Here is a 27,269-nt window from a genome sequence, read left to right on the forward strand (position 1 = left end):
ACGGCTCCGCGTGCCGCCTGTAGCACGCGTGCCATAGGTTCGCCACCATGGCTCTATAGCTTTCCATTTTTGAGGAAGACTGTGGAAAAGGTAGCTAATTTGCAGTTGATGATAACCCTGGAGAAGTGGATTTTTTAGATCTTTTTCAGTCAAGTTTCAGGCCAGGATTAGTCATGCTGTAGATGCCTGAGATGGAGCTGAGATAGTGGTGGTGCATTTATCCTGGTACTTCTTGATTTCTCAGTAGCTTTCAGTATCATCAATAGTGGTATCTTTCTAAGCCATCTCCATGTATTGGGAATAGGGACCACTGTTTTACAGAGGTTGTCTTCCTTTCTCTAGGGCTGATTTCAGTTGGTGTTTGTTGGGTGAAAGAGATTGCTCCCTAGGTCCCTCCTTTGTGGGGTGCTGGAAGGTTCTGTCCTCTCTCCCTTTCTTTTTAACATCTACATGAAACAGCTGAGTGAGGTCATCTGCTAGTTTAGGGTATCATCAGTAGGCTGATAACCCCCAGTTATACCTTTTGACACCAGGTCAGCTGAATTAGAATGTTGACCCTCTGTCTGGAGCAGGGGTAGTCAACCTTGGCTCTTTTATGACTCATGGACTTCAACTCCCAGAATTCCTGAGCCAGCTAAGCTAAGCTGGCTCAGGAATTCTGGGAATTGAAGTCCATGAGTCATAAAAGAGCCAAGGTTGACTACCCCTGGTGGAGGCTAGGCAGGGTGTAAATGGGGAAGAACTGCCTCTGACTTTTTCCTATTAAGGCTGAGTAACTGTGTTTGGGGCATCCAGATCTGGAAAAACTTTGGAGGGGGTAGCACTTCCCCAGTCAAGAGTAATGTGCAATCTGAGGGATCTTCCTGGAGCTCTTGGTCAATGAACAGTTGTGTCCAGGAACGCCTTTACACAGTTTTGTTTGGCATGACAGTTGTGCTCTCCTAGAACAGGAAACCCTTCAGACATGCCTTGACCCCCTCACAGCTTGACAAATATAATGCACTATATGTGGTGTTGTCCTTGAAGACCATCTGAAATCTATAAACTTTATTTATTAAACTTATTTATAAAATTTATATGACTGACCATTTTAAAACAAAACTCTGGGCAGTCCACAGTTACAGCCAGTCCAGAAAGTAGCAGTGCAGGCAGTGATGGGTATGCCTCAGCATGCCCATGCCCACAGGATGAAAGAGTGCCAGTTTGTTTACAGGTGCATTTCAAGATGCAGTTAATTACCTAGAAAGCCTTATACAGTTAAGGCTTGGTTACTTGAGGGATACCCATAATATCTGCTAGATGATTTGATCAAACAGGGTTGCTATGGTCCTGGTACCTTCAATTAAACATTGCTATCTACCTCAGACGTGCACCTCTTTTGCCATAATATCTGTCCTCTGAAATAAGGTCCCTCCCCCAAAGATCTGAATGAACCCCTCCCCCATCCTGCAGGTATTTCAGAAGGTTTTGAAGCCCTTGATTTTTGCTGTTGCCTGTGTTTTGCCATCTTTTGCTTCTTTGTTTTTATCATTGTCACCTACAGTGATGTGCTGCAATGGTATTAAATGTTGATTAAGAAAATTATGTGGACGAGTTTATGTTCTACTTATGTGCTTCTCAGAGGCATCTTGACCAGCCTTGAGGGAGAAGATAATGCTGATCTACATTGAGTTTGATCCAGCAGAACTCTTATTATTCAGTTATTATGTGTTCTCTACTTTTAGCAGCAGCAACATCCAGAGTCTCTGCTTAAACTGAATCTTCTGACTCAGGATCCTTTTTTGCTTGACCTTTGAGAACTTTTGTCTGAAATCAAATTAAACAACCAAAAAACAAAAGCAACTGAGGGATGGGCAGAAACATAAATCAATATGACACAAGCATACATACTTGCACACATACTGTACATATATAACTAACCACCCTAATATTACTATGGTTTCAGATCCTATCACAAAGATGCGTTGTATTTTTAGTTGCCAACTGTTCCTCTGCCATCTGTCATTATGTGCCTATATCATTCTCTTTATAAAATACACCTCCACAACAGGTGTATGACACAGTATTTATTTACGTGGTAACCAGTATAGGGGGTGGCATATATACTCCTATCCCCATCCCAATTTCAGGCGGCAGGATGCTTGTACGTGGCAAGTTGTTGCATTGGAACTGTCCAGTACATAATAAACATCCTTGTTCACTATGTATTCATTAACTACAGAGTTGCTGGGAAGAAACCATCTAAGCGTACTAAGTCTATCAATGGATCCCTCTACATTTTCAGAGGGCGAATAAACACAGAAGTTATGGAGGTTGAGAATGTGGAAGATGGGACAGGTAAGGACCAATTGATTTTTGTCTCAAAAGGACAAGGCATTGATGTTCTGCTTTTGACTCTTAATGGAATTGTACCCACCCTTTTGGAGGTGATTTGGGGGATCTTCCTGGATTCACAGCTCTGGCTCAATTTATGAGGTGACAGCTGTGATATGGTTGCAGCATGCCATAGTCATGTGAATATCACATGTGATCTCCTGTCTGCTTTTACATTGACTCTGCTTGTTGGAAAACAGCAGTGAAGATTGCAAATGACAATCAGATGACTGTGAGATACTGCAAGGTCGCGTTTGTGAGCCAGTTGCCAAGTGTCTGAATTGTGATCATGTGACAACAGGTGTGCTGTGATGGCTGCATATGAGGACCTATGGTAAGTCTTTCACATTCAACACCATCATAACTTTAAATGGTCACTGAGTGGTTATTCAATGAGGACTACCTGTACATATTAATGTTGTTTATATTGCATGTGCATTTATTCCACAGGAGTTAGGTGGTCAATAAATTTAAATTAATAAGCAAATGTATTATTTTTGAAGGTGTTATCTTTAGTTTAGGAAATGATTTTGAATGTTAGCTGCTCAGAGTCTTCAGGAATGGGTGCATAGAAATTAAGTAATTAAGTAAGAAAACAAATGAAAAAGCCTATTTCATTTGTCAGAGAAAAATTAAGTTGTTTTCTTGGCAGGTGTCACCTTAGTTTGTATTGAATACCTGCCTTTCTGAACTGGTATTTAAATTCCAAGTCTCTGTTAACAAATTTAACTAGGCCTGGTAAAGATCTAGAAAATCCATCCCCAGAATATACAAAGCTTGGCAACTCTTTAACTTTGCTAGATTATAGTTAGTTGGTAGTTCATTTTAGGAGTCCTAAGTCCTAAAATGTGTTAATTCAGTCACCAGATTAAGCCAAGGAGCTTAATGTAGTCCAATCTGTACCAAGGCAAAAAGTATAATTGATTTTTAGTCAGTCTGAACTCTCTTAAAATTAAAAGCAGTTCAGATCAACTGTTTTATTTCTGGTATCAGTAACCATTAGATGAAACTGAAAGTTGACTGTATCACTTGATATAATAGATATCTTCTCATTAATCGCTCTCTTACCTGATTTTGGAGTACTCTCAATATTATTTTCACAATTCCCCGCCCAAGTTATTTCAGTGGCATGCAAGATAGGATCCAGGTTTCATTGAGTCTGTGGTCCAATGCAATGCCTAAAAATTGTGATGAAACTTTTGGAACCCTATCTAGCTGTCTCTATTAATTCCATAGAAAAAGGACAATAGTGGAGCCCAGGTTGAATTTATTTTTCTTTTAAGCCCCAGATTTGCACTCACACTCTTCTTGGTACATTTGTGTTTTACAGCAGATTATCACAGTAATGGTTACACAGTAACAAATGGATGGAAGATACACAACACTGCCAAAAACAAATGGTTTGTCTGTATGGCTAAGACAGCAGAGGACAAACAGAAATGGCTAGATGCTATAATCAAGGAACGGGAACAAAGAGAAAGTAAGTTCGTGGCTGGTGCATTTTATATTTTAGGGACAAAAGTATATGGCCTGTATACATTTGCAGAGTTTTCCCATCTAAAAAATGAGCAGCTTATTTTCATTGTTATGATGGCAAATAAATAAATGATGATGGTGGTGTAGAGGTATAATTTAAGCATCTACAATGTAGATTCTAGAAGGTTTGTCCCTTAAAACAGATTCAGAGATGTAGAGCTCAAGTACTCTTGCATGTATAAAGTCACATTTGAGTTTATTTTGCACAATGTTTAAAAGTTTTATGGCTTTTGTTTTATAGGCATATAAGTAAGTTTATTATTTATTTATCAAATTTATATAGCCACCCAGCTTACGAATGTGACTCTGGGTGGCATACAATAAAAACAGAACGATAAAACATATCTTAAATAACCTTTAGAAACAATAAAACATACATATAATAAGACCACGGGAGAGTGTTAAAAATTAATATGTAATAAAGCCTTGTTGCAGGCTCTTTGTTTCCAAAGGATCCCCAGGCCTGCTGAAAGATGTTCTAGAAAGAAATGTATATTAGTATTCCTTTTGCTAACTATGGAAAAATTGTAATCGTTTGTACAGCACACATTTAGTTAAGGTTCTGGCATTTACTGCTATTATTAAACTCTCTTAAAACCTATTCCAGTATGCCATGAAGAACTGATCATGGGTGCAATTCAAAGTGACAGTTACTCCACTGAAATTATGACAACATTTTGGGCACTTGCCAACCTACTACAATCCTGTAGTCACGTGGCCAAGATTTGTGATGCTTTTTGCTGGTTTCTGGCAAAAAAGCTCCATCCCATTCAAGGGAGTGGATTTGGATTTAGGATCAGGTGATTCATTTAACAACCATGTGATTCACTTAACAATCACATTATTTGTTTAACAAGTGGTGGAAAAAATGGTTTAAATATAAAGTCTGGTCCTATGATGTTTCGACTTAGAAATGAAAAATTCCAATCCCAATTGTGGCAGTATGTTGAGAACTGCTTGTAGTCCTATTCCCTTGTTTTTCACCCAAAGTCATAAAAGCAAGTGAGGTAGTAGTTCCTGTTACCTGCTTGTCTACAGAGTTTATTTTTAAAAAAACACCACACACAAACTGTTGCCAGTTTTACTGTACAGTGATAGGAAATTCAAGCAAAACATTGTACTTGCTGGATGGTTTTTTTCCAGTTCCCTGCTTACAAGAGAAGTATAGCACAAAGCAAAATGATGTGTTGCTAATTGCTGGTAAGCTGCCTGTTTGTATTTTATGGCTGCAAAGAGAAGGGTTGCTGATTTCCTCTTATATGAATAATAGCATTATCACTGCAACAGCACAGTAGTGAAACCTAAATTCAAATGCAGCTTGAATTTAACATAAGAGGATACACAAAATGCAAACATGTACACTAAAGATAACCAGTCAAATCCAAACCAACTGTTGAATCAAGACCATCCATTAGGCTGCAGCATAGAAGATTTATTCAAGCCTACACCCCAGAGTCTAGTAAATTAAAGTTCAAAACTAAAGTGGTGCCAGATAAGACAGTGGAATTCAGGAGGGGTTGGATTGGACCGCTTATGGGAATGCAGTGATACTAAGCTGCTGACGCACTTATAACTCCATTCCCCCCAGCTCTGTCTGTTGTTCTTTTTCATCAACAATGAAATCTTTGCAGTTCTAAATGTATCTTGATCAGCATTGCGTAAGCGTTTAGGGAGAATATAAATCAATTCAAACAATCAGGCATTTGATTGTTAATTGATTGTAATATTAATTTCAGTATTTCTTTCTTTATTTCCTTTTTAAATTTTTGTTCGCTTAAGTACTCAGCATAGTGTGAATGAAAGTTTTAATGCAACAAAATGAGTGAGACTGACACGGCTTCATATATACGTACTTTGCATATCCAGCAAACTAGCAGTGTAGTAGTTAAGGCATTAGGTAGAAACCAGGAGACCATGAGTTCTAATCCTGCTTTAGGCATAAAGCCACCTGGATGGCCTTGGGCCAACTACTTTCTCTCAGCCCAAGGAAGGAAACAGTTTCAAACCACTTTTGAAAATCTTTGCCAAGAAAAGGGCAGCGAGTTGTCCAGACAATCTCTGATAATTGGACACGGTTGAACAGAAGAAAAAAATAATAATATACAACTTATAACCTTGTGTCACTGGTTGAGTTGGGCAGCCATAGAAATTGAATGAATGAATGAATGACCTCAGAAGCATTAGCAATAAATGCATGTACAGTGAAGTAGATTAATCCATGTTGCACTTATATAACCTTTTTACTGTTTTTTCATCTTTCTTTACCAACTTCCTTTCTCAGTCTATATGCTTAATGGTAAGGCTGATTCTGATAGAACTAACATTAAAAAGCATCAAATTAATATGAAACTTAAAATGTCTTGTGAAGTGTGAATTACTGAGTGGTAGTAATATGTCGTAGTAGTATGTTAGGAATGTTAATATATTGAACTAGCACACAAAAATCAATATTTGCAAAATCAGTAGGAGTATCATTTTTTAAGAGAGCCTAATGGGTTTTCTCTATATAGGAGGAAGAGACAGAATGAGGGGAAGAAATGTTTCCTATGTAACAATCAGACAAGAGAGGCAGGAGCCCCCAATGGCTTAAAGGATAGAGTAACAAACTTAGGAAGGATCCATCCTAATGGATCAGGAAGTTAAAAGTGGCAGCGGGAGGTTTATACTTTCAGCTCTGCAAGATTCTTCTAATGTATCCTTAAGTTATAAAGAAGAATTAGTTCATCTGCTTGTGTTCCCTGTTTGGTTTACCTGAGAGGGCTGACAATTGGAGATTCATTTGTTTGTCTAGAGGCAATTTCTATTTGTCATAGATAAGAATGAAATCAAGGAGGTTTTAGGCATGAATTCAAGATTTTATTGAACAGCAATTCCATCTGGTTGAGATACTTCAACAGCCAAGCCATTATCAGCACTAAGACAAAATGCTTTATGTTCAAACCAGATGAGTAAGGGATGCACTGCAATCTTCTGCTTACCTCAGAGCTTTGGGAATTTGATGATGTAGTTGCAAATTGAGAATGTGTTGAATTACACAGACTGCTTTCTATCCCAGTCTGACTTTGCAAATTACCTTTGGCAGAACTTGTCAGCAAGTGTTTTGGAGTAATATTATAGTATGGAGGAAGATGGCAATTGGCCAGAATGTCCCTCCCCCTGCAAATCATTTCAATAGAAATCTGATCATGAAAACAGTTCTGAATTGCACTGGACATAATATTACACTTTCTCTAATTAGATCAGAAACTTGATGCGGTGTATTCAGTATATTTATGACTGACTTGGATGTGTTGTCAATGTACATAGCCTTAGTTGTGATGGAAGTGAATGAAGCGCTTCCATTGAAAACAGATAAAAAAGAAGCTTCACATTTACTCTTACTCTACTTAGGAGAAAAGAAGTGTCTATTCACAACTGAGAAGCTTGTTTTTGTCTCTCTGTTTACAAAATTATTTCCACCAAGGAAAGGAAAATGTTTGTGATCTAGCTGGTATTAGGCCAACTTGTTTTTTTTTTAAACCAACTTTATCTTGGAAGTGTTTATGGAAGATTCTGCTTTTGTTTTCCAGGTCTGAAGCTAGGCATGGAGAGAGATGCTTATGCTATGATTGCTGAGAAAGGAGAAAAACTATATCACATGATGACGAACAAGAAAGTGAATCTTATCAAAGACAGAAGGAGAAAATTAAGCACTGTTCCCAAGTGCTTTCTTGGCAAGTAAGTGATTTTGGGTTTGAATGGGGCCTTTCATTTCAATTAACAGAAAGGACTGTGAGTTTTCTGTAGATGGTTTGTGAAGCCAAATCAAATGTGCTTTGAGGGAATTTAATTGGAAAGGTCTTTAACCTCTATTACACTTAATTTATTAAAATTAATCATTCATTCCTACATAATGCCCTTGGATTATGTAATGACGGCAGATTATTTTGGATCTGGAAGACAAGATGACGTGAAAGCTATAGAAAAGGAAGAAATCAAATGCACAACAAACACTTATAATCTGAAAATAGTTTTGATAACTTACCTTGTCCTGCCTTCTTTCTCTCATCACCCTCTGTTTTTGCTCAGAAAAAAGATACTTTTGCAGTTGTTTTGTCTTATAATGTCAAATTTAAAATGTAGAAATAAAAAATAGGGAAGTTGCCTCTTTTTATCAGTGGAGATAGGAAAAAGCCTACAATTTGTAGCCAGGGCAATATTAGGAAGTGATTTTTAAAAGTGTGAATGTTAGACTTGGAAAGACATTGAACATAGAAGATTGTTTGTGATCCATGCAATCATGCAGGTGATATAGGTAGGGTAGAAATTTGATACATAAATGAATGAATAAAAACTGATATGTACTAACGATATTAACAAGAGGAGATTGGATAGGAGATCATCTAAAAGGGTTTTTCTAGTAATGAAATTCTGAATATGTGTTGTTTCCTTCTCATTTCCATCGATGTTGCAGCATAGCAATCAATTTTCAGATATTGGGCAAGAAAAGTGATGCTGTTTGCTACATGCAGGGCAAACCTGAAGAAAGGATTGGTATTTTTGACAGATGCAGATGTAAATATTTTTTAGCTGTGATGGTGGCAGTAGCTGGAATTTGACAGGTCAAACACCCAACTCTGTATATGCCCTGCGTTCCTCATCTATCACCACAGTGCAACACTACTGTTACTTGCTGCCATTGCCAATCATTCTTCACATAACAGCTGCATTTTATGCACTGACAGAATTCACAGGACTCATCTCAGAGTCGGAGGTAAATCCCATTCTCTGATTCAGCCATTTGCCCTATAGGCATCAGGCCCCAAGAACGAAGAATCACACATGGAGTTACGTAAGAGTAGTTTCCTTTATTGTTTTTCACCTGTAAATGGAATCTTGCCAAACTAAAACTGCTATTTGCATAACTCTGGGAATAGCTAGGGAGGAATTGTTTTAACTCTCTTCCTGCTAACCAAATGTTCCAAGGCCTGTTGTCTCTTTGCTTTCTGGAAAGCAGCCCCTTCCTCCTGAGATTCCACAGTACATTCTACCACAATTGGACTCCTCAAGAAACAATCATGGCACTGAGTAATACATCTTTAAGAATGTAATAGACCAAAACACATCTGCAGGGAAGATTGTCTGATTACTTTCAGGATGAGAAAAGCTGTGCCAGGAAGATTAGGTACCATTCATGGGTCTAGATCAGGGATGTCAAACTGCCGGCCCGTGGGCCGGTTGCATTATACAGAGGCCGTGCCCACCCCAGCTCCGGCAATGCAAAAAAAAAAAAAAAAAAGTCGCGATACGTCACGACATGTCACATGACGCGGCAAGTTTGACACCCATGGTCTAGATCGGGTAGTCAACCTTGGCTCTTTTATGACTCGTGGAATTCTGGGAATTGAAGTCCACGAGTCATAAAAGAGCCAAGGTTGACTACCCCTGGTCTAGATACTGTCAGCATTAGTTCTGAGCTTGATCCACAGCATATTTTGAATGAATGGAAGCTATAATTATAGGCACTAGGTCATGAGGGATCTCCTATTTGTTTTGCTGTGAAAGTTGTCTTTCCCAAATGTTCCAAATTCTTCTAGAAGTTGTTAGTTCCATCTTGTAATAATCTTTCTTGAGGTGCATGAAATATTTCCCACTGTAGGTTACTTTTGTTTAGTACCGGCTTTAAAAATATTTCTCTATAGGTACTTTGATGATTCCTCACCTTTTTTTAAACAAAAGACCCCCAATTTTGACCTCAAGGTTATTCCTTTATGCATTCTAATTCTGTATCCACATATCTAACTATAAACAAGGTTTAATCCTTCCATGTAGCAATCTTTCTATTTTGCCCACAATTGCTAAATCTATGAAAAAGAATAAAATTGTGAGCTTCTAACTTAACTTTAGCAGCCAGCTTGCTTTTCATAGCAGATCAGTTAATTCATATCTGTTCATCTGAATATGCCCCCCCCCTTTTCAAAATATGGCCTGCACATTTTCTTGCTATTCTGATCTCAAACCACTAACATTGCTTCTTGTCACGCGCAGCAAGTGGGACTTTTATAATTTGTTTGACAGATCTCTATGTATACAAAGTTGTTGGTAGAGAACTTAATATTGGTTCCAAGCATAGCTGCTCTTTTTTCTCTTTTTTACTTGTCCATGACCTTCCTAATCTTTCTTCTTGCATCAATGCAAATTTGCTCTCTGAGTACCAGACAGACATCAATGTGCAAGTCCTGATCCTTCAAAATCTTTTTCACTAGTCTTGTTTCTTTGGTAATATATTCTGCCCAGTTGACAGAGATAATAGGAGTTTTTAATTTATAGAGTTAGTTGTGACCATAGTTGTGACCAGAATTTCCATTGCTAAGCAAGGCAGTTGTTAAGTGAATTGTGTCCAGTTTAACAGCCTTTTCTGCCATAGCTGTTAAGCAGCTGTTAAATGAATCATAAGGTCGTTAAGCAAATCTGACTTGTCCCATTGACTTTGCTTCTTGGAAACTGGCAATCTCATGGCCCCAGGATGTTGCAACCTTCAGAAATATCTGCTGGTTGCCAAGTGCCCCAATTTTGATTATGTGACATGGGAATGTTGTGGTGATCATAAGCGCAAGGAGTGGATGTAGGGCCGTGGTGGCGAACCTATGGCACGGGTGCCAGAGGCGGCACTCAGAGTCCTCTGTGTGGGCACGCGTGCCGTTGCCCCAGTCCTAGGCCTTCAGCTGGGTTTTATAAAACCTTTTCACTTTAGGCCTTCATCGCCGTGTGCAAAAAAAAAAAAAAAGATCCATTCAGTCAATTTCAACTTCTCGCGGAAAAAAAAAGATCTTGCAAAGTTGAAATTGATTGATTGAACTTTTTAGTCCCACCCAGTCTGCTGTTACCACCCAATTGGCCACACCCAGCCAATGGGCTACACCCACCCGGCACTCGACGATGTATAAGTGGGTTTTGGATTGCAGTTTGGGCACTCAGTCTCTAAAAGGTTCACCATCACTGATGTAGGGCTTTTTTTTTTTTCATTTTTTAAATCATGTCCAACCCTGCTTAGTTTTTCAAAATCAGCTAAATTTTTATATTTAGTTGGAGCTGTTATTAAATTCAGCTTTCTCCCAGTAATCATAGGCATGGCTCAAGGAAGATCATAAACCTGAGCACACGAGTTAAGTTACACATTTCAGGGAGGAGAGCTAAACTCTATGAGATATTATTTGAGGCAGTAGCCCTGGTTTCTTAGAAGGTATCCTTTCTTCTCTGAATGAATGACTGCAATGCCATGTCATAATGCAGGGGTAGTCAATCTTGGCTCTTTTATGATTCGTGGACTTCAACTCCCAGAATTCCTGAGCCAGCACAGCTGGCTCAGGAATTCTGGAAGTTGAAGTCCACGAGTCATAAAAGAGCCAAGGTTGACTACCCCTGTGTAATGCATAAGCCACAACTCGGATCCAGACAAACTGCAGCTGTTTTGCAGCCATAGATGAACAAGAAAGAGATTGCGCAAAGAAAGAAAAAAAAAACCTTGACGAATGGGGCATTACCCTATTCCTGAGGGAATCTGGTAGTTTGCCAAGTTAAAAATCAGTTATTTCAAAGCTCTGCAGAAGCCAGACAAAGCATGAAAGGGCACCCCTGTGGAGGAAATAGATGTACAATAAAATAGCTGTAATTCTTGCCATTTGTGTATGTCACTTGCTTATCCAAACCATGCCTCCAGTTACAGTTAATTTGACTCTACAATTTCAACATGTTTTTAGGAATGGCTGACTCATCCAAGCCACAGGTAGTGTGTGTATTTCAGGAAAAAAAACCCAAAAGAAATAAATAACACTTTAAAATTTATTTAGGGGAGTAAAAAAGAAAGGCTGTATAATTCATTGCAGGACTTCTCAGTAGTTAGTGTAGCTGAACATAATTTCTACATGTTGAAGTTACTGTCTTAAGTAGGATGAGATTTAATAAGAGTTGTAGAAAGGCAACTGGAATATCTGAAAGGTGCTGGAATGTAAACATTGATCAAAATTTACAAAATGGTAAGATATTCTTCTCTGATGTTATCTGATGATGGGTGATCAGTAAAGAATACCAGTCTCTACCAGATGTCTGTGGAGATTCTCAGTCATCTAGGTCATGATTGTTCCAAAGTTGCTTTTTCAAAAGGCAACTGGACTTCCTTTGTTTTTTCTATGAAGGTAGTTTGCTTCTCATCCAAGAAGCTTCTTCAGTTCTTATCCATATTGAAATTCTGGAGCAAAGGAAATAAATAAAAGATAGGTTGCTGACCTGATAATACTCTTTATTGTAATTATTATTTAACTTTATTTATTCATGTCATTTATCTGTCTTGAAATTTCTGCATTCCAATAGAATATGCATAGTTCAGGGTTGAATTATGGAATCCTGGGGCATTTTTAGGATAGTTGTTCATTTGCAGACCTTTTATTACTAGATAAAATCATCAGTGTGAATAAGTGTGGAGTTTGCCCCCTGTTTATATACACCAGCTTGCCCTGCCAATTTTGGTATGATTTTGTCCTAATCAAGGAACTACCAATAATACTTTTGCAGTCCAGGTTTAGGAATTCAAACCAAGTGGTAATTTTAAAGAAGGTAGAAAATGCAAATGAGATAGTAATAATACAAACTGATACAGGTGGTCCTCAACTTATGACCATAATTGACCCCAAAATTTCTGTTGCTAAGTGAGGCATTTGTTAAGTGAGTTTTGCCCCATTTTATGACCTTTCTTGCCACAGTTGTTAAGTGAATCACTGTATTTGTTAAATTAGTAACACAATTGTTAAATGAATCTGGATTTCCCCATTGACTTTGCTTGTCAGAAGGTTGCAAGAGGTGATCATGTGACCCCGGGACACTGCAACCGTCATAAATATGAATCAGTTCCCAAGTGTTTGAATTTTGATCACAGGACCATGTGGATGATGTATTGGTTGTAAGTGTGAAAAATGGTCATAAGTCAATTTTTTTCAGTGATGTTGTAACTTTGAACGGTCACTAAATGAAATTTGTAAGTCGGCTTCCATAGGTTCTTAGAATGCAGCCTCTGGCATGCTATTCAGAAGCCAAGTGTTAATCACATATTAATTGCAGAAGTACCGGTAGTCTTGATAGCCTTTAAGATGACTGTAATAGTGGCAAATATCTGTAGCTCAGGTGTAGGATGAAGGTGAAGATTCATTCTCCTAGCATATGGATTGGTTTCCAAATGTTTGGTTAGCAGGCTAGGTAACATCTTCAGCGGAGTTTAGGGATGTCAGTATCAGTGTTCTTCTGTTTAAAATAGGGGTGTCAAACTGCCGGCCCGCGGGCCGGACGTGTCATTGGGAAGCCACGTCCATCCCATTGCCGACAATGGCGAAAAAGCTCCGATAACGTTGCGCGACGTCACGTGACGTCACGAGTTTGACATGTCTGGTTTAAGATAACTGCAGAAGTGTCAGTACTTTATTACCCAGACAACTTTAGAGTCAAAGTGACTGAGAGATATGCCTTTCTTTATACACAATCAGCACATATTATGAAACCATAATATGGTTTCACATATTATGAAACCATAATATGTTCATACATTTTAAACAAAAAGTTAACGCATGCAGTTTGGAAGATGATATACTGTAGATAGGATGCATTTTGTCTAAAATCTGGGCAGTTTTATTTTAAGTATAATAGGAGTGAGAGCTAGAGGCTCATACACAGACATCACTATTCAGAGATCATGCATGCACAAACTCAGGCAGGACTCAGCATGCTGCCTCATCAGCGATTTAAACACATTAGGAAGACTCCTTGAAGTAGATCAGGTGGACAGAAATGATTGGCCAAGAGTCTTTCTGGATATTTTGTGAAGGTGAAGATTTTGAACATCAGCATCCTAATCACTCCAACATGTGGCTTTCATGTAGACATGCTTTGCTTTACCTGGTAAAGAGAAAGATATCTTAGGTCATTACACATCTTGAACATTTATTTTTTTGCCTAAAGGAAATAGGAAACTAATTTCATTTGTTAAACTTCATCTCTTTCTTTCCAGTGAGTTTGTTTCTTGGTTGAAAGAAATTGGGGAGATAAGCAAACCAGAAGAAGGGGTCAATCTGGGACAAGCTCTGTTGGAGAATGGCATCATCCATCATGGTGAGTGTTTTGTATTGTAGCATTAACTTCCATTAATATTAACTCTATCAGATGTAATAAAGTTAAAAGAAGCATAAAAGAAGCCAAATGTGTACAAAAGCCAATCTTTCAGTCAGAACTTTGGGAGGTTCTCTAACTGGAGGAACTTATTTTAGCATATTTATAGACTGCTTCTCATATAGTTTACAGAAATGATATAATGCTATAAATATTGTGAAATAAACCTCCCATACATTAAAAAAACAAATATTAGTGGAATTTAATGGCTAACATAAATATATGTAAATTTGAAAGAGTTCCTAAAATAAACTGGGGTCAGAGCCAGTATGCCACAATGGTGAAGTAAATTCCAGTGATGAGAGCCATCATATTATAAGACTCATCTCTATGTTTCTAAGCTGGAAACCAAGATGAATTTGCAAAACAAAGATGATTCACTATTTTTTTTTGTAATATATTTTATTGATTTTTTTAAACATAAATCATTTAATAATTGGAGAACAGTCTGTTGTCTGGGTTACATTTGTAAAACAATCAACAACAATTGAGGTGGAGGGAGCAGGTCTTGAGACGATTATATGGGAGGAGTTTGACTCTGTGGCTCCCGAGGATGTGGACAGGATCCTGGGGAGGCTGAATGCAACCACATGTTTACTGGATCCGTGTCCCTCCTGGCTGGTATTGGCAGCTCGGGAGGGTACACGAGCCTGGCTCCAGGGAATTATAAACGCTTCTTTACGGGAGGGTGCCTTCCCCGCGGTCCTAAAGGAGGCGGTGGTGAGGCCCCTCCTGAAGAAGCCTTCCCTGGATCCAGATGTATTGGCTAACTATCGTCCAGTCTCCAACCTTCGCTTTATGGCGAAGGTTGTTGAGAGTGTGGTTGCACAGCAATTCCCTCGGCACCTGGAGGAAACAGTCTATCTGGACCCTCTTCAGTCGGGCTTCAGGCCGGGATACAGCACGGAAACGGCATTGGTCACGTTGGTGAATGATCTCTGGAGGGCCCGGGACAGGGGTTATTCCTCTGTCCTAGTTCTTTTGGACCTCTCAGCAGCTTTTGATACCGTGGACCACAGTATCATGCTGCGGCGTTTGGATGGGTTGGGAGTGGGAGGCACTGTTATGCGGTGGTTCTGATACACCAGTTGCGACCTTTTCTGGACCGGGATGCCTTGCGCACAGTCACTCATGCCCTGGTCACCTCCCGCCTGGACTACTGCAACGCTCTCTACATGGGGCTCCCCTTGAGGAGCACCCGGAGGCTCCAGCTAGTCCAAAATGCGGCCGCGCGGGCGGTGTTGGGAGGGACTCGTCGCTCCCATGTAACACCGCTGCTGCGCGAGCTGTATTGGCTGCCGGTGGCCTTCCGGGTGCGCTTCAAGGTGCTGACCATCATCTTTAAAGTGCTCCATGGCATCGGACCTGGATATCTTTGAGACCGCCTCCTGCCGCAGATTACCCCCCATCGACCTGTACGCTCCCACAGAGTGGGTCTCCTCAGGGTGCCGTTGGCCAGACAGTGCCGGCTGGCGACCCCAAGGGGGAGGGCCTTCTCTTTGGGAGCTCCCACCCTCTGGAATGAACTACCCCCAGAGATCAGGGTGATCCCTGATCTCCCTTCCTTCCGCCGCGCCCTTAAGACATGGTTATTCCAGCTTGCGGGACTGGCCTAGGGGAAAATTTTTAGAGGGGGTTTTAATTATAATTTTAATTAGACCAATTATTAATATTTGCCTTTTAATTAACTTTTAAATTTGTAGTCTGATATTTGTATTTTTTATCCGGTTGTTAGCCACCCTGAGTCCGTAAGGAGAAGGGCGGGATATAAATTTGAAAAATAAATAAATAAAATAAATAAATAAAATTTCTATAATCCATAATCCACATAATGGTTTTAGTTGATTTCCTCTTTTCCCAAAATATCCTCTTTTGCAAACATTGAGTTAGTATAATTCTTATTGTTTTGATAGATAACAATTAAATATATATTTTCCCAATATTCCTAAAAATAATAATCACATCAATATAATATTTCTTTTCTATCCAATCATTCAGGTTGCCTTATCATAGATCCTGTTACAGTCCTTTTTTTTAATTTGTTTCTCCCACCAAATTCTAGGTATTCTTACTGGTTAAGATTTTCTCAAAAATTAATTACATTTAAAAATTTATCTCTATTTCTCCATATGAACCATCTCACACTTTTACATTTCTTAAGGAATAGATAAAACAATGAAAAAAAAAAAAGAAAGGAGAGCAAGAGTAAAGAAACATAAAAAATAACATACTACTTAAAATATATATCCCTCCTAAGCTAATATATATTTATTTCCTAAGTGTCTTATTCTTTTTAACCATAATTAAAAATATGTTTAATCTTTAAACATTCCATTTAATACATCTAGTCATCTAGTCCTTTAACTCTTATTCAAAACATTTTTATCCATTATAATTTTCTTAAATTCAATCACATTTATGTATCTAAAACATTTCTAGGTCATTTCAACTTTTTTATATTATTCATATCAAGAAAGAAAACAAAAAAGGGAAAAAAGCATACTATATTATTTAGGGAATTCATCCCTCTTAGAATGACATATATATTCCAAAACGTTTCTATTTCTTTAACCATATTCAAACAAATGTTTCTTTTTTAAGTATTCTCTCTGGTAACTCCCATCATCTATTTACTTGGTTTCCACTTTAGTCTTTTTCCTTTGCCCAGTATCTTTCTTAATCAATGTATTTTGCTGAATCAAAAAGTTTTTTCGTATGTTCGTAAATGTTGCTGTAGATATAAAAAGTAAATCGGGTGAAGTGTCTTTGTATGGGGCTTCTGCCTTTCCATGTTTGTTGAAAATCTTTTTCTTTCTCTCTGCTTCTCTTATCATTTCCTTTCTCTCCGATGTTCCTGACATCTCTACAGTCCATTTTATACAATCTGTTTTCTTGTCCTCAGATTTATTTTGTAGTCTTAAGGGATAAGTTGCTTTTTCCAATTCTTGTGAATTTTTTTCCACTAGGATTAAATCATGTTTCCTTGTTTTGTTAAGTTCCATCTTTAAGTCTCTATTCTCAATTCTATATCCATTTATCTATTTTATCTCTGTTGTTGTTTTCTGGGAATTTTTTTGTTGTAGAGTTAACTTAGAAATAGATTGATTTATATTTTCAAAGTTATTTTGGATTTCTTTGTGGTTTAAAGTCATTGTTGTTTGAATTAGTTGCAGTATACTATATATCTCCTCCTGTGAAGTATTTATGTTTTATTGATATGTTCTTTCTACATGTCTCTGATCCATGATGGCCAAGAATTTGAGTTTTTCTCTTCCTTTCTTTTCTCTGCAAATAGTTTTAGAGTCCCAATTAAATAGATATTTGTAATCCAAATAGTTCAAAAAAGTTTTTTTTCCTGAAATTTATAATTCTCTCTTTGTCTATAGCCCAGATTATTGTCTTTTTTTTGGTCACAGCTGTTCTTTGTTGTTAAAACTTTGAAGGTCACAAACACAGATTAGCTTTTTCCAGGTTTTGCCAAGTCTTATATTAAAGTCATAGCTGTTATAGTCTTCATCTACCACTAGGTATCAGCAACTATTTGTTTTTCAATTTCCAAAATAAACAATTATCTTTAAAATAAGAGTCTTAACCATTCAAACAATTTTAGATTTATCCAGATTTAAGTTTTAAATTTCAAGTTTTATATTTATTTCACTTCCATATATTTTGATCCTCCATAAAAAGATTAATTCGCCGCTTCCATTAGGGTGGGGCGGAAATCCCCCTCCTTCACTTTCAGAGGTATTTTGCTTCTTGGGGATCTTTTCCAGGAAATTAATGTAGAATAGAAAAGAGAAGATCGAATTCCTCACCCAGTTTCAAGCACGCTGTTCACAGTTGTGCTGGTTAGTGCTTTTGGACTTCAGTTGCTAGTAGCTTGGGCTGGTCAATGCAATAAGGCCAACCTTTCTCCTGTCGGGTTAGAAGGCTTTCCTCAAGTCGAACAGAAGGGCCGCTGCTGTTCCAGAATCGCTGGAGCACCCTTCTTTCTTCGTCGCCTCTCCAGGGCGACTTAGACCCATATAGGATCCCCAGGCAGGGCGAAATTAGCCGTGGGAGTGCGTAGAATCTGCAAGCCTGCGACTGGTCACTACTGCGCAAAACTGGAAGTCCAAGATGATTCACTATTTAGTGGCTCTTAAAGTTAGAAATGTATATTGTTGTGGATGGTATTGAAGTTTCAATACCAATTCTGTTCAGAGTAGCTCTGTGAGGGAGATGGGCAGTCTCTAAATATGATAAATAAAATATTATTTTTAATACTTCTCTGTAATTTAAGGTAAATGTTAGGTAAACCTCTCTTGTAGATTGTAAAATAGAAGAAAAGCATTTGGCAGTGCAGTTCTTTATGCATATTCTTCATAGCAAATTCCATTGTGTCTCGTGGAGTTTATGACAAAAATGGGGACAAAAGATTGCAGACTACTGTAAATATTTAGTCCTGTATATATCTATTCTGAAGAAATGCAGTAAAGCTATTTCCTGATAAGCAATTGTGATAATCTCTTGAAGTCTAGTTTGTGACATTGAATCAAACATTTACTTTACAAGTGCTAACCTTTAACCAGTGGATAAGCATGTGGCAAACTGAGGGACCAGCAGTGTTTGTGCTTGGGACAAAATGTTGATAACTATGCTGAAATTTAACAGTGCATCTTCCAAGATGACTTCAGTCTAATTTAGTATGCGCAAAGCTTAGGTGGATTGATCAAAGTCTTTTTTTTACAACGTACTCACATATTTTGACACAGGGATCTAAAAAAAACCCCAGCCTCACTGATCCCTTCATACGTTATGTTTTTGCATAGAGTGCATCATTTAGCAAAGCTAAAATGATACTATATTTATTTAGAATTATTTAGAATTTCTAAATAAAAAAATAAAATAAAATAAATAAAATATACCTAAGGCTTCAAACCTTACCAGTTTTTTTCCTTTGTTTCCTGTGCTGATCAACTATTGTAATAAATTGCTTACATATTGCGGGTTGCACATTTTTAGATCTAAGAAGCAGATGTTTACATACATATCAAGATGTGTCATTGATCAAATGAATATGTTGAACAGATGCATTTGTTCACAGAGCCATAATTTGTTTTTCCTCTCAGAATGCCCATGGGTAGCATAATCAAGACCTGTTTCCAGTGTGTGGAATAACTCTCCAGCGGTTTGTTGGATGGGAGGATATTCTCCTTCAACAATGAGTCCCAGAATTTGTTTTTCTCCTGCTGCTTCCCAATAACAGTATCAGTTTCTTATTTAAGCAGTTCCTGCTGCATCCTTCAGGTGTTCAAAGCTGGAAAATTAACTTCAGAGTAATGAGGCATTTTCTTCCTCAGGAATTTGAGTTGTTTTAATTGCTATGCAAACTCCCTGAAATGAATTTTAATGGGGGAGTTCTTCTATTAAATTTGACTGATATTTTTTTGATAATCTCTTTGAATTAGTACATCAGAATTCCTTTTTCTAACAGTGTCAGTAGACAATAGTAGAAGATGCTTTCATAAATTGAAATCTTGGAGAAGTTCCATTTGTTTAGTCCTGGAACAGACAGCATCAGTTCTTGAGTATTCAGTGTAGTCAATTTTCAAGTATGCTCTGATGAAATATTGAGCAGAGAAAATAATTAGAATCTAGCCTTTCTTTTAGGCAATGTAATAGGAAAAAAAGACTTGTTCTAGCTGTAATTATGTAATTACATAAAGATATACTGCTGAATAATCTTCTGCTACAGCAGACACTTGGCATGACAATATTAACAAAGTTGTTTCTCTGATACAACACATCTTCATATTATATGTAATTGTCATAATAATGAACTATTTAACTGATGATCTCTTTCAGCCCTTCTTGGAAATGCACCTCTCAAGCTAATTCAATGCCATTTTTAAGAGCCTGAAAGATACTGCAATATTGCAGGAAGCTATTATTTGTCCGTGTAGGCTGGTATTTTTTGATGGGAGCTCTCCAGGGTTCCCAGCAATGAAAGATCCATTGACTTCTGCAGCAAATAGCAACGAAGCAAAATTTCAGTATATTCAACCACCATTACAATACAAGCATAACTCACAGCATTTGCATGATTGCATTATCATATGAATGTTGTCATTTGCCTCTGCTTTCCCTCTCTTGTAGATTTCCATGGCAAAGTCTTCCTCATACTTTATATCTCCGATTGTTTTCTAAGTGAAAATTGCAGAGTTTGATCTGAATCCTTTCACACATAAACTGTATGCTTTACCACTAAGCTGTGATCCCATTCCTATTAGTTATTGGATTATATCCAGTAATGGCTTTACCTTAATGCAAAGTACACTGTCTGATCCCCCAGGGCAATCTAGTGTCAAGCCCACTAAGTAGATCAGAACAGGAAATCAACTCCTCATGAAGGCTAAAACTGCTTTTATTGAGATTAACTATAACAGAATCTTGCAGCTCTGGCAATGCTATATCTCCTCCTCCTTGTTATACTTCAGTGAATTAGGGAGGCATCTGCCTGGTAACTTAGTTTATCTTGATCTGGATTTTAAAAATATTCCAGTCCCTTTTGCCCAAGAAATGATTCCTCCATATTTCCATCAAGGTCAACCTCCTTACTTTTTACATCTATACAACTTTGGATGTGGTCTCCAGTTGCATTTTTGTATTATTATTAATTGTAACATGTAATATGAGAAAAAAAAGCAGAAATGTAAATTGTTAAATACATGAATGGAGAGCAATTTTATTATTATTTTAAATATAAATTACTAATAATATTACTTTTATCTTGGCTACAGAAAATTTTGCAAATATACTTCTAGTACTATTCCCCAAAATGTGAACAGTTATAGTGGGTGTAGATGTAATGATCTGTGCAAGCAGAAATATGTTTTGCTAAGAAACAACTATCATTTAATACACTCTTTTGTCTTTGTGCATAGGTGGTCCTCATTTAACGATCACCCATTCAACGTCCCATCAAACTTATGATGTCATTGAATGAGTGGTAGTTATGACCAGTCCTTAAAGTTCTAGTCAGCACAATTCCCCACTGTCATGTGATTATCATGTAGGCACTTGACAACAAGCCTGGATTTCTGACTGTTGCAGTGATTTGTGATCTTTGTTGCTAGTTTCCCACAAGCAAAGTCAATGAGGAAGCTGGCAGAAAGTCAAAAGTTGCAATCCTGTGAGGTCCTTGCTTAATTACTCATACAGTGCTCACTTAACAACAGTAAACAGGGACTCCAGGTACTGCCACTGCTAAGCAGAATGGTTATGTAGTGTCACATGTTATGACCACATCACTTAGTGATGGAAATTCCAGTCCCTATTACCATTGTAAACTGAGAACTCCCTGTATTATTTTATAGCAACCAAACCTTGTTCAACAAATTATGGGTTTGGAAGACTTCATGCTGGAGAATGGAAAATAAAGTTGTTTATTACTCTTGGTGGTTCAGTTTCAGATAAGCACCACTTCAAAAACGAACAGGTGATGTACAGATTTCGTTATGATGATGGGACATATAAGCCACGGAGTGAATTAGAAGACATCATGTCTAAGGTATTTTTGATTTTGCTGCTAAAACTGTGGAAAAAGTATGTTTTAGCTTAGTCTAGAACTTATTTTACATTGTTGATAACATTTTCTTTATCCAATATATTGTAAAGAATAATTTTCCTTATGCCTACACCAACACTTTCAAACTGCATTTTCTGTAGAAATATGGAATATGTAAGATATTATTATGGTTGATTGCACAGTCATCCAGATATTTCAACTGGATTTAGCATTTTTATCCACCTATTGTGTCCTTTCCCAGGACCTGTGATATGCAGATGTTGTTTGATGGCATTAAACATCTTTTGCAATTGACTGATGCCAATTTTGTCAATGCGAGTGATGTTCAAGTGGTGTTCCAGATTTTTTGGAATTGTGCTCAAAATGCCTATTACTATTAGTACTATTTTTGCTTTCTTTTGCTACAATCATTCTACTTCTATTTGCAGGACTTTGTTTTTTATTATTACTATTATTATAATTTATGGGGAAATAGCATGTTTTACAACCAAATAGGTTTCAGTGTCTATTCAAGTACGGTTGAATGGAAGACTAGACATAATTAACTCAGTGTCAATTGTGAAAACAAAATAGGTGCTTTAAAATATTCTAGTTCAAGAAATTTTAGGGAAATTGTGAAATAAGTAAAACATTTTTTACTTAAATGTTTCTGTTTTATTTTAATTCAGAGGGTGAACTATTATAGTATAAGTCCCTCAGCAAGGCAGTGGTTTACTCAGGCTTACTGCTGTTCTTACTGCTATTATCTAAAACTATGTGTTTTAGATAACATTTTAACCTGTATTTTAGACTGTAACCTTATCATTTGTTTTTCTTTTTAGGGTGTAAGGCTCTACTGTCGTCTGCACAGTCTGTACACTCCAGTGATAAAGTAAGTTCATTATTATGAGATCTTCATACTATGTCTCACCTCATTTGGAATTTTATCCCTTTTGTTATTGAACCGGAAATAAAGAGTTTTCAATTTGGGAGAACTTGTTTTCCCTCTTAACTATGTTTTCAGTTAGCTAAGACTGTGTGACTGTGTTCTACTGTATTGTCTCTTATAGAATAACCTTCTAAAGATAACTTGTTTTGGTATACTGAAACATCATTGGATGATTCTCTGTTTCAGTTTTCGGATGAGTACTATTGGTCTGTTAAATAACAGACTACTATATGTTTCAGAATAAACCACTGGTAACATAAAGTAATGATGTTTGTTTAAAAAAGGGATTGGAATTCTAGCTTTTGAAGTGGACCCCTAGCGTCTCAATTTTCCTAGAATGCAGTAACTTGAATGATCATTCCTTGTCACATTAGTACATTTTGGTGCATAGAAGCATCTCATGAACCATAGCTATGCTTCATCGAAAACTCTACTGTCCTAAAGAACAACAATACTCTAAGAAAGGGGAAGTGATGCTTTAAAGTGTGTGAATGAATATGTGTGTTGGCTATATTTGTGCTTCAGCCATTCATTTAAAAATAATTTGAAAGTGAAACAAAAAGAAATAGTCTATTATTCAAAGAAATAACACAGACACCGATGCATGGAATTAGTGGTGGTATTTTGATGACATTAGATTCAACAGCATTAATGAGGAGAACAAGTGGCAGAACCTGTGAACAGAGTTAAAAAGGGGCTCAGCCTAGAATCCTTATGTAGCCACAAGCGAACTAAGTTCAACTTCAATTGAATTCTATTGACCATTATCTAACTTCAAGCAGGTGCTAACCATTAGTTGAGAAGATTCCTGTACATAGGCATGATTAGCAATAAATCAGTTTAATCAGATCCACGAGTGGATCTGATAATTAACAACCAAAACTCATGAATTATCATTGCAAATTTTGGAAAGTGGCAAATAAGGTAAAACATGATTGGGGATAATTCCAGTATGATTGGTTCCCTAAAGAGATTTATAGCTCTTTGCTGATGCATAATAAAGATACAACAAACATGCATAAAATGAGAGGTAATATGTATAAGACTGATGGGAAATATGGTAAGGTTTGAGAAATACATTCTTAAAGGAGCTTTAGGTCAAAATTGACTCCCTCTGGCTATTTCAAAAGAGCTGCCATAATTAAATTTATTGATAATATAAAATAGTAGTATTTTATAATTTAGTAGCTTTCAGATGTAATATGGGTATCACTTTAAAAATTGCTAGCCAACATGGTCAGATGGAATTCTGGGAATTACAGTCCCACAATATAGAGGAGACTAGATTTGAAAAGGCTGCATCAGCCCTTCAAGATAGACCAGATTTGAAAATCAATGCTCTGTGGGTCAGAACTACTTTAGTTGTAACAGCAATAGTAACAGAAATGTGCAAATCTAAATGTGCTTCCCTCCTCCCTCCCATTATCTTTGTGTGAATTAGCAAGCAGCTTGTCTGAGACACTATTTTACTTTGTTGTCCTGGGTTCAAGCCTTTTTTATCTGACGGTTTCCTTGGTAGCAGCTCTTCTTCCTGTCATTCTAGGCTATCCCCTCTCCTGTTTACAGCGTGCAATCAAATATTTAAAGTATAAACTGCAGAAAGTCTAGAGAAAAGTGGTTTTCTGTCAATTCTCTCCCACGTTAAAATGTGGCATTGACGTTTTAAAAATATGTTTCACCAACCATAATTTTTAACTATCTTCTAATTTTCTTTTCTGATATAGAGATAGAGATTATCACTTGAAGACGTACAAATCAGTGATCCCAGCAAATAAACTAGTGGATTGGTTGATTGCTCAGGTAATGAGATCATATAGATACTGATGTTTCTCTTCTTTGGGTTCAGCCTCAACTCTTTCACATTTTGTAATGTTATTCCATAGAATTATTCCACACAGTATTAAAATATAAACTGTTGGAGCCTTTGAAGTCCAGCCAGAAGGACTTCTTTGGTATCTGTAAATATTGAATTTATCAGACTGGAGATGAAATAAGAATGCTCCAGATTTTAACTTTTTATGTTTTAATAACATAAAAGAAGCTTAATCTGGGTGGGCAAATAACAATTCTAAAATAACCCCCACGTGCCTTATTATTCCACTGATATTGCATGGACTTGACTTCGACTTAACCCATACTTTTAATAAAAAGATTTAAAATTGAGATTCTAGTCCATTAATACCCTGTGCTGACACTGGCTAACCAGATGCCTTTGAGAAGCTTATAAGCAAGATAAGAATCCAAATACAGCTGTTGGTATCCAGATACTGCTGTTGTGAAAGCAAAATGACAGATCTGTTATCAGAACACTGTTTAAATAGCTTTCTATTGCAGAACAATTTCTTGTGGTCTGGAACAAATTGTCCCCATTTAATCCTATGTTAGGATACCAGAGCTTCCATTTATGCTTAGATATCAAGTATGCAAAATTCTTTATCTGAACATCGAGAAGTGGTCTTCCTATTTTATTATGGCCATTCTTTTTCAATTTGTATTATATCTCCAATTATGAGGAGAGCATTTGAGAAGTTATAGATTCAGTCAATTCTTGACTTGAATGTTGCTATTTGCAAAGGGTAATATGTGAATCTAGTTGCATTATTAGCCATGTTTGTGTCACTGTTTTTATGTGCTATTTCTTGTAAGCAAAGCAGATTCCCAAAGGCTGGCTTAAGAACAGTGTCAAACAGATATCAGTTTAAAACTCATCTGGGGGTAAAATTAGATGGTAGCATTTATAAATTCACTGTAATAACTTTCTAAGCAAAGAAGCCATGTGGCAGGATGTTAAAATGGGAAAGGTGCATGTTAGGGCACATAAATAATGATGCAATTAAAAAGTTGTGAAATAGTGTTGATCAGCACTTCCAGATCTGAACACTTTGCCCATTAAAAAAAGGAATTTGCTTATTCTGCACTGATAGTGTGTGGTTGATCTAAATTAAAAATAGTTTGAAACTGCTGTATACATATTGTCTAAATTGTGCAATCCAGTCACAGGTTAAAGCAGTTTCTGAAACTGTACCTAAGTTTAAGAAGTGTTTCTCAACTTTGGCAACATGAAGATATATGAACTTTAAATCCCAGAATTCCATGCTGGTTGAGGAATTCTGGCAGTTGAAGTCCACATGTTTTCAAATTGCCAAAGTTGAGAAACAGTGAATTAGAGTTACCAGATTTGAGCTGCAGAAATCCAGATGACCATTCAACAGCAAAGTGATATAGACAACTCTGCTGTCATCTAATGGATGTCCAATTTTTGTGGCCCTGATCTGATGGCCTATCATCTCTTAGTTTCCACAGCTGCTACAAGTACCTGGTGCTGGAGACTGCCTTTCATCAAGAAAGGTTTTGCTATTCATTTCCAATTAGTACCTTATTTTTGATGCAATACCCAGGGACAAAAACAGAGATTGACAGTATCAAGTTTCTTTGTTTCCCTTTTCATACTGGTGCAGGATGAAAAAGGGAACAATGGGCATAGGGTAAAGAAACTACTTTAGAGACAAAAGATGAGACAAAATGAAAGTCTTAATTTACAGATCTTTTTCTGAGATCATAAGATAAGAAAAAGGCTAGAAAGAGTATTGATAATTATAAGAGCTAATTGAGGGGCTTGGTGCATATAATAGTGTCATCTTAAAACTATTGTGTACTCTAGACTTACTAAAGATCTGCTTAGTAGTTTTCACAAGACTCAGTCTTTGCCTTGCTTGGTTTATTGTCCTGGGTGTGAATGAGTTGCTAAGCCAAATGAATCTACTTTATCTTATTGCTATTGAAAGTTCCTGGCCATAATTTATCCTGCAGTTGGAAACCATGGAGATTTGTCCATGTATAGACCAGGAAGTGGAGCAGAAGTGCAGTGTGTTCCAACCCCTTGCTTAGCCGAGAGAGTTATCCATCTTCCCTCCTTTGTTCCTTTCTATATTAACTTTGCCGGGCAAAGTTCTCTAATGAAAAGAAAAGAATTTGCAAAACTCATAACTAAGCCTTCCCTCCAAACCATTGATTAGTTTGACTTAGGAATCTAAGGAAGGCAGGGACTTCAAGCCAAGGGCAACATACTGAATATCTATGTTAGTTTGAGTTTTCCAATAAGAAATTGTGCATTTTAGAGTGGGCCAGGAACTGCAACTATGCAGTATCTATGAGCATTGTTTCTGGTATGATTGAGGAATGAGAAAGTATCTTTAAGTTCAAGTGGAACAGAGGGGAAATGTATTCCAGTGGGAATTATCTTTTGCTAAAGAGAGGAAACTACACTAATAAACTTAGAATTGCCCAACTCTCATTGGAGAGGCTCATGTGAGCTGCTTGCCATATGGAGCTGAGCCTATATAGTTCCATTCCAAGCGGCCACCCACACAAGTGGTTGAGCAGATAAAATGGGGATCTGGCACCAAAATAAATGTGTTTCTTTTTTTCTTCCGCTTTCTTCTTGTCAGCCAAAAACACCTATTACATCATTCCTAGAAATATTAGCCTGAATACAATGAAATCATACGACTGAAGCTGTATGTATTATTTTAAGCAGCTGTTTCTCATGGGGCACCCAGACATGATATTTCATTGTATTTATACCCTATTAAAACTGATCTTTGAGAACTCTGAGTAAGGAATTATTATTACTACGTTCCTTCAGTAGGTTCTGCTGCCTTTTATTCTGAT

At 37.2% G+C, this 27,269-nt stretch overlaps 1 protein-coding gene across 2 annotated transcripts in view; it reads left to right on the forward strand.

Moving 5' to 3' along the window:
- PREX1 (phosphatidylinositol-3,4,5-trisphosphate dependent Rac exchange factor 1) overlaps positions 1 to 27,269 on the forward strand; it is a 124,713-nt gene that overhangs the window by 35,399 nt on the left and 62,045 nt on the right. For both annotated transcript variants that reach the window (XM_029286219.1, XM_015826438.1), the window contains exons 7-13: positions 2,222 to 2,337; positions 3,704 to 3,853; positions 7,479 to 7,626; positions 13,943 to 14,043; positions 21,549 to 21,652; positions 22,492 to 22,541; positions 24,323 to 24,398. In XM_029286219.1, the coding sequence (XP_029142052.1) occupies positions 2,222 to 2,337; positions 3,704 to 3,853; positions 7,479 to 7,626; positions 13,943 to 14,043; positions 21,549 to 21,652; positions 22,492 to 22,541; positions 24,323 to 24,398 (745 nt within the window). The remainder of the gene's footprint in view (positions 1 to 2,221; positions 2,338 to 3,703; positions 3,854 to 7,478; positions 7,627 to 13,942; positions 14,044 to 21,548; positions 21,653 to 22,491; positions 22,542 to 24,322; positions 24,399 to 27,269) is intronic.

The sequence above is a fragment of the Protobothrops mucrosquamatus genome, unplaced genomic scaffold (assembly GCF_001527695.2).
Source record: "Protobothrops mucrosquamatus isolate PMUCROS unplaced genomic scaffold, P.Mucros_1.0 scaffold3141, whole genome shotgun sequence".
In the NCBI taxonomy this organism is placed as follows: domain Eukaryota; kingdom Metazoa; phylum Chordata; class Lepidosauria; order Squamata; family Viperidae; genus Protobothrops; species Protobothrops mucrosquamatus.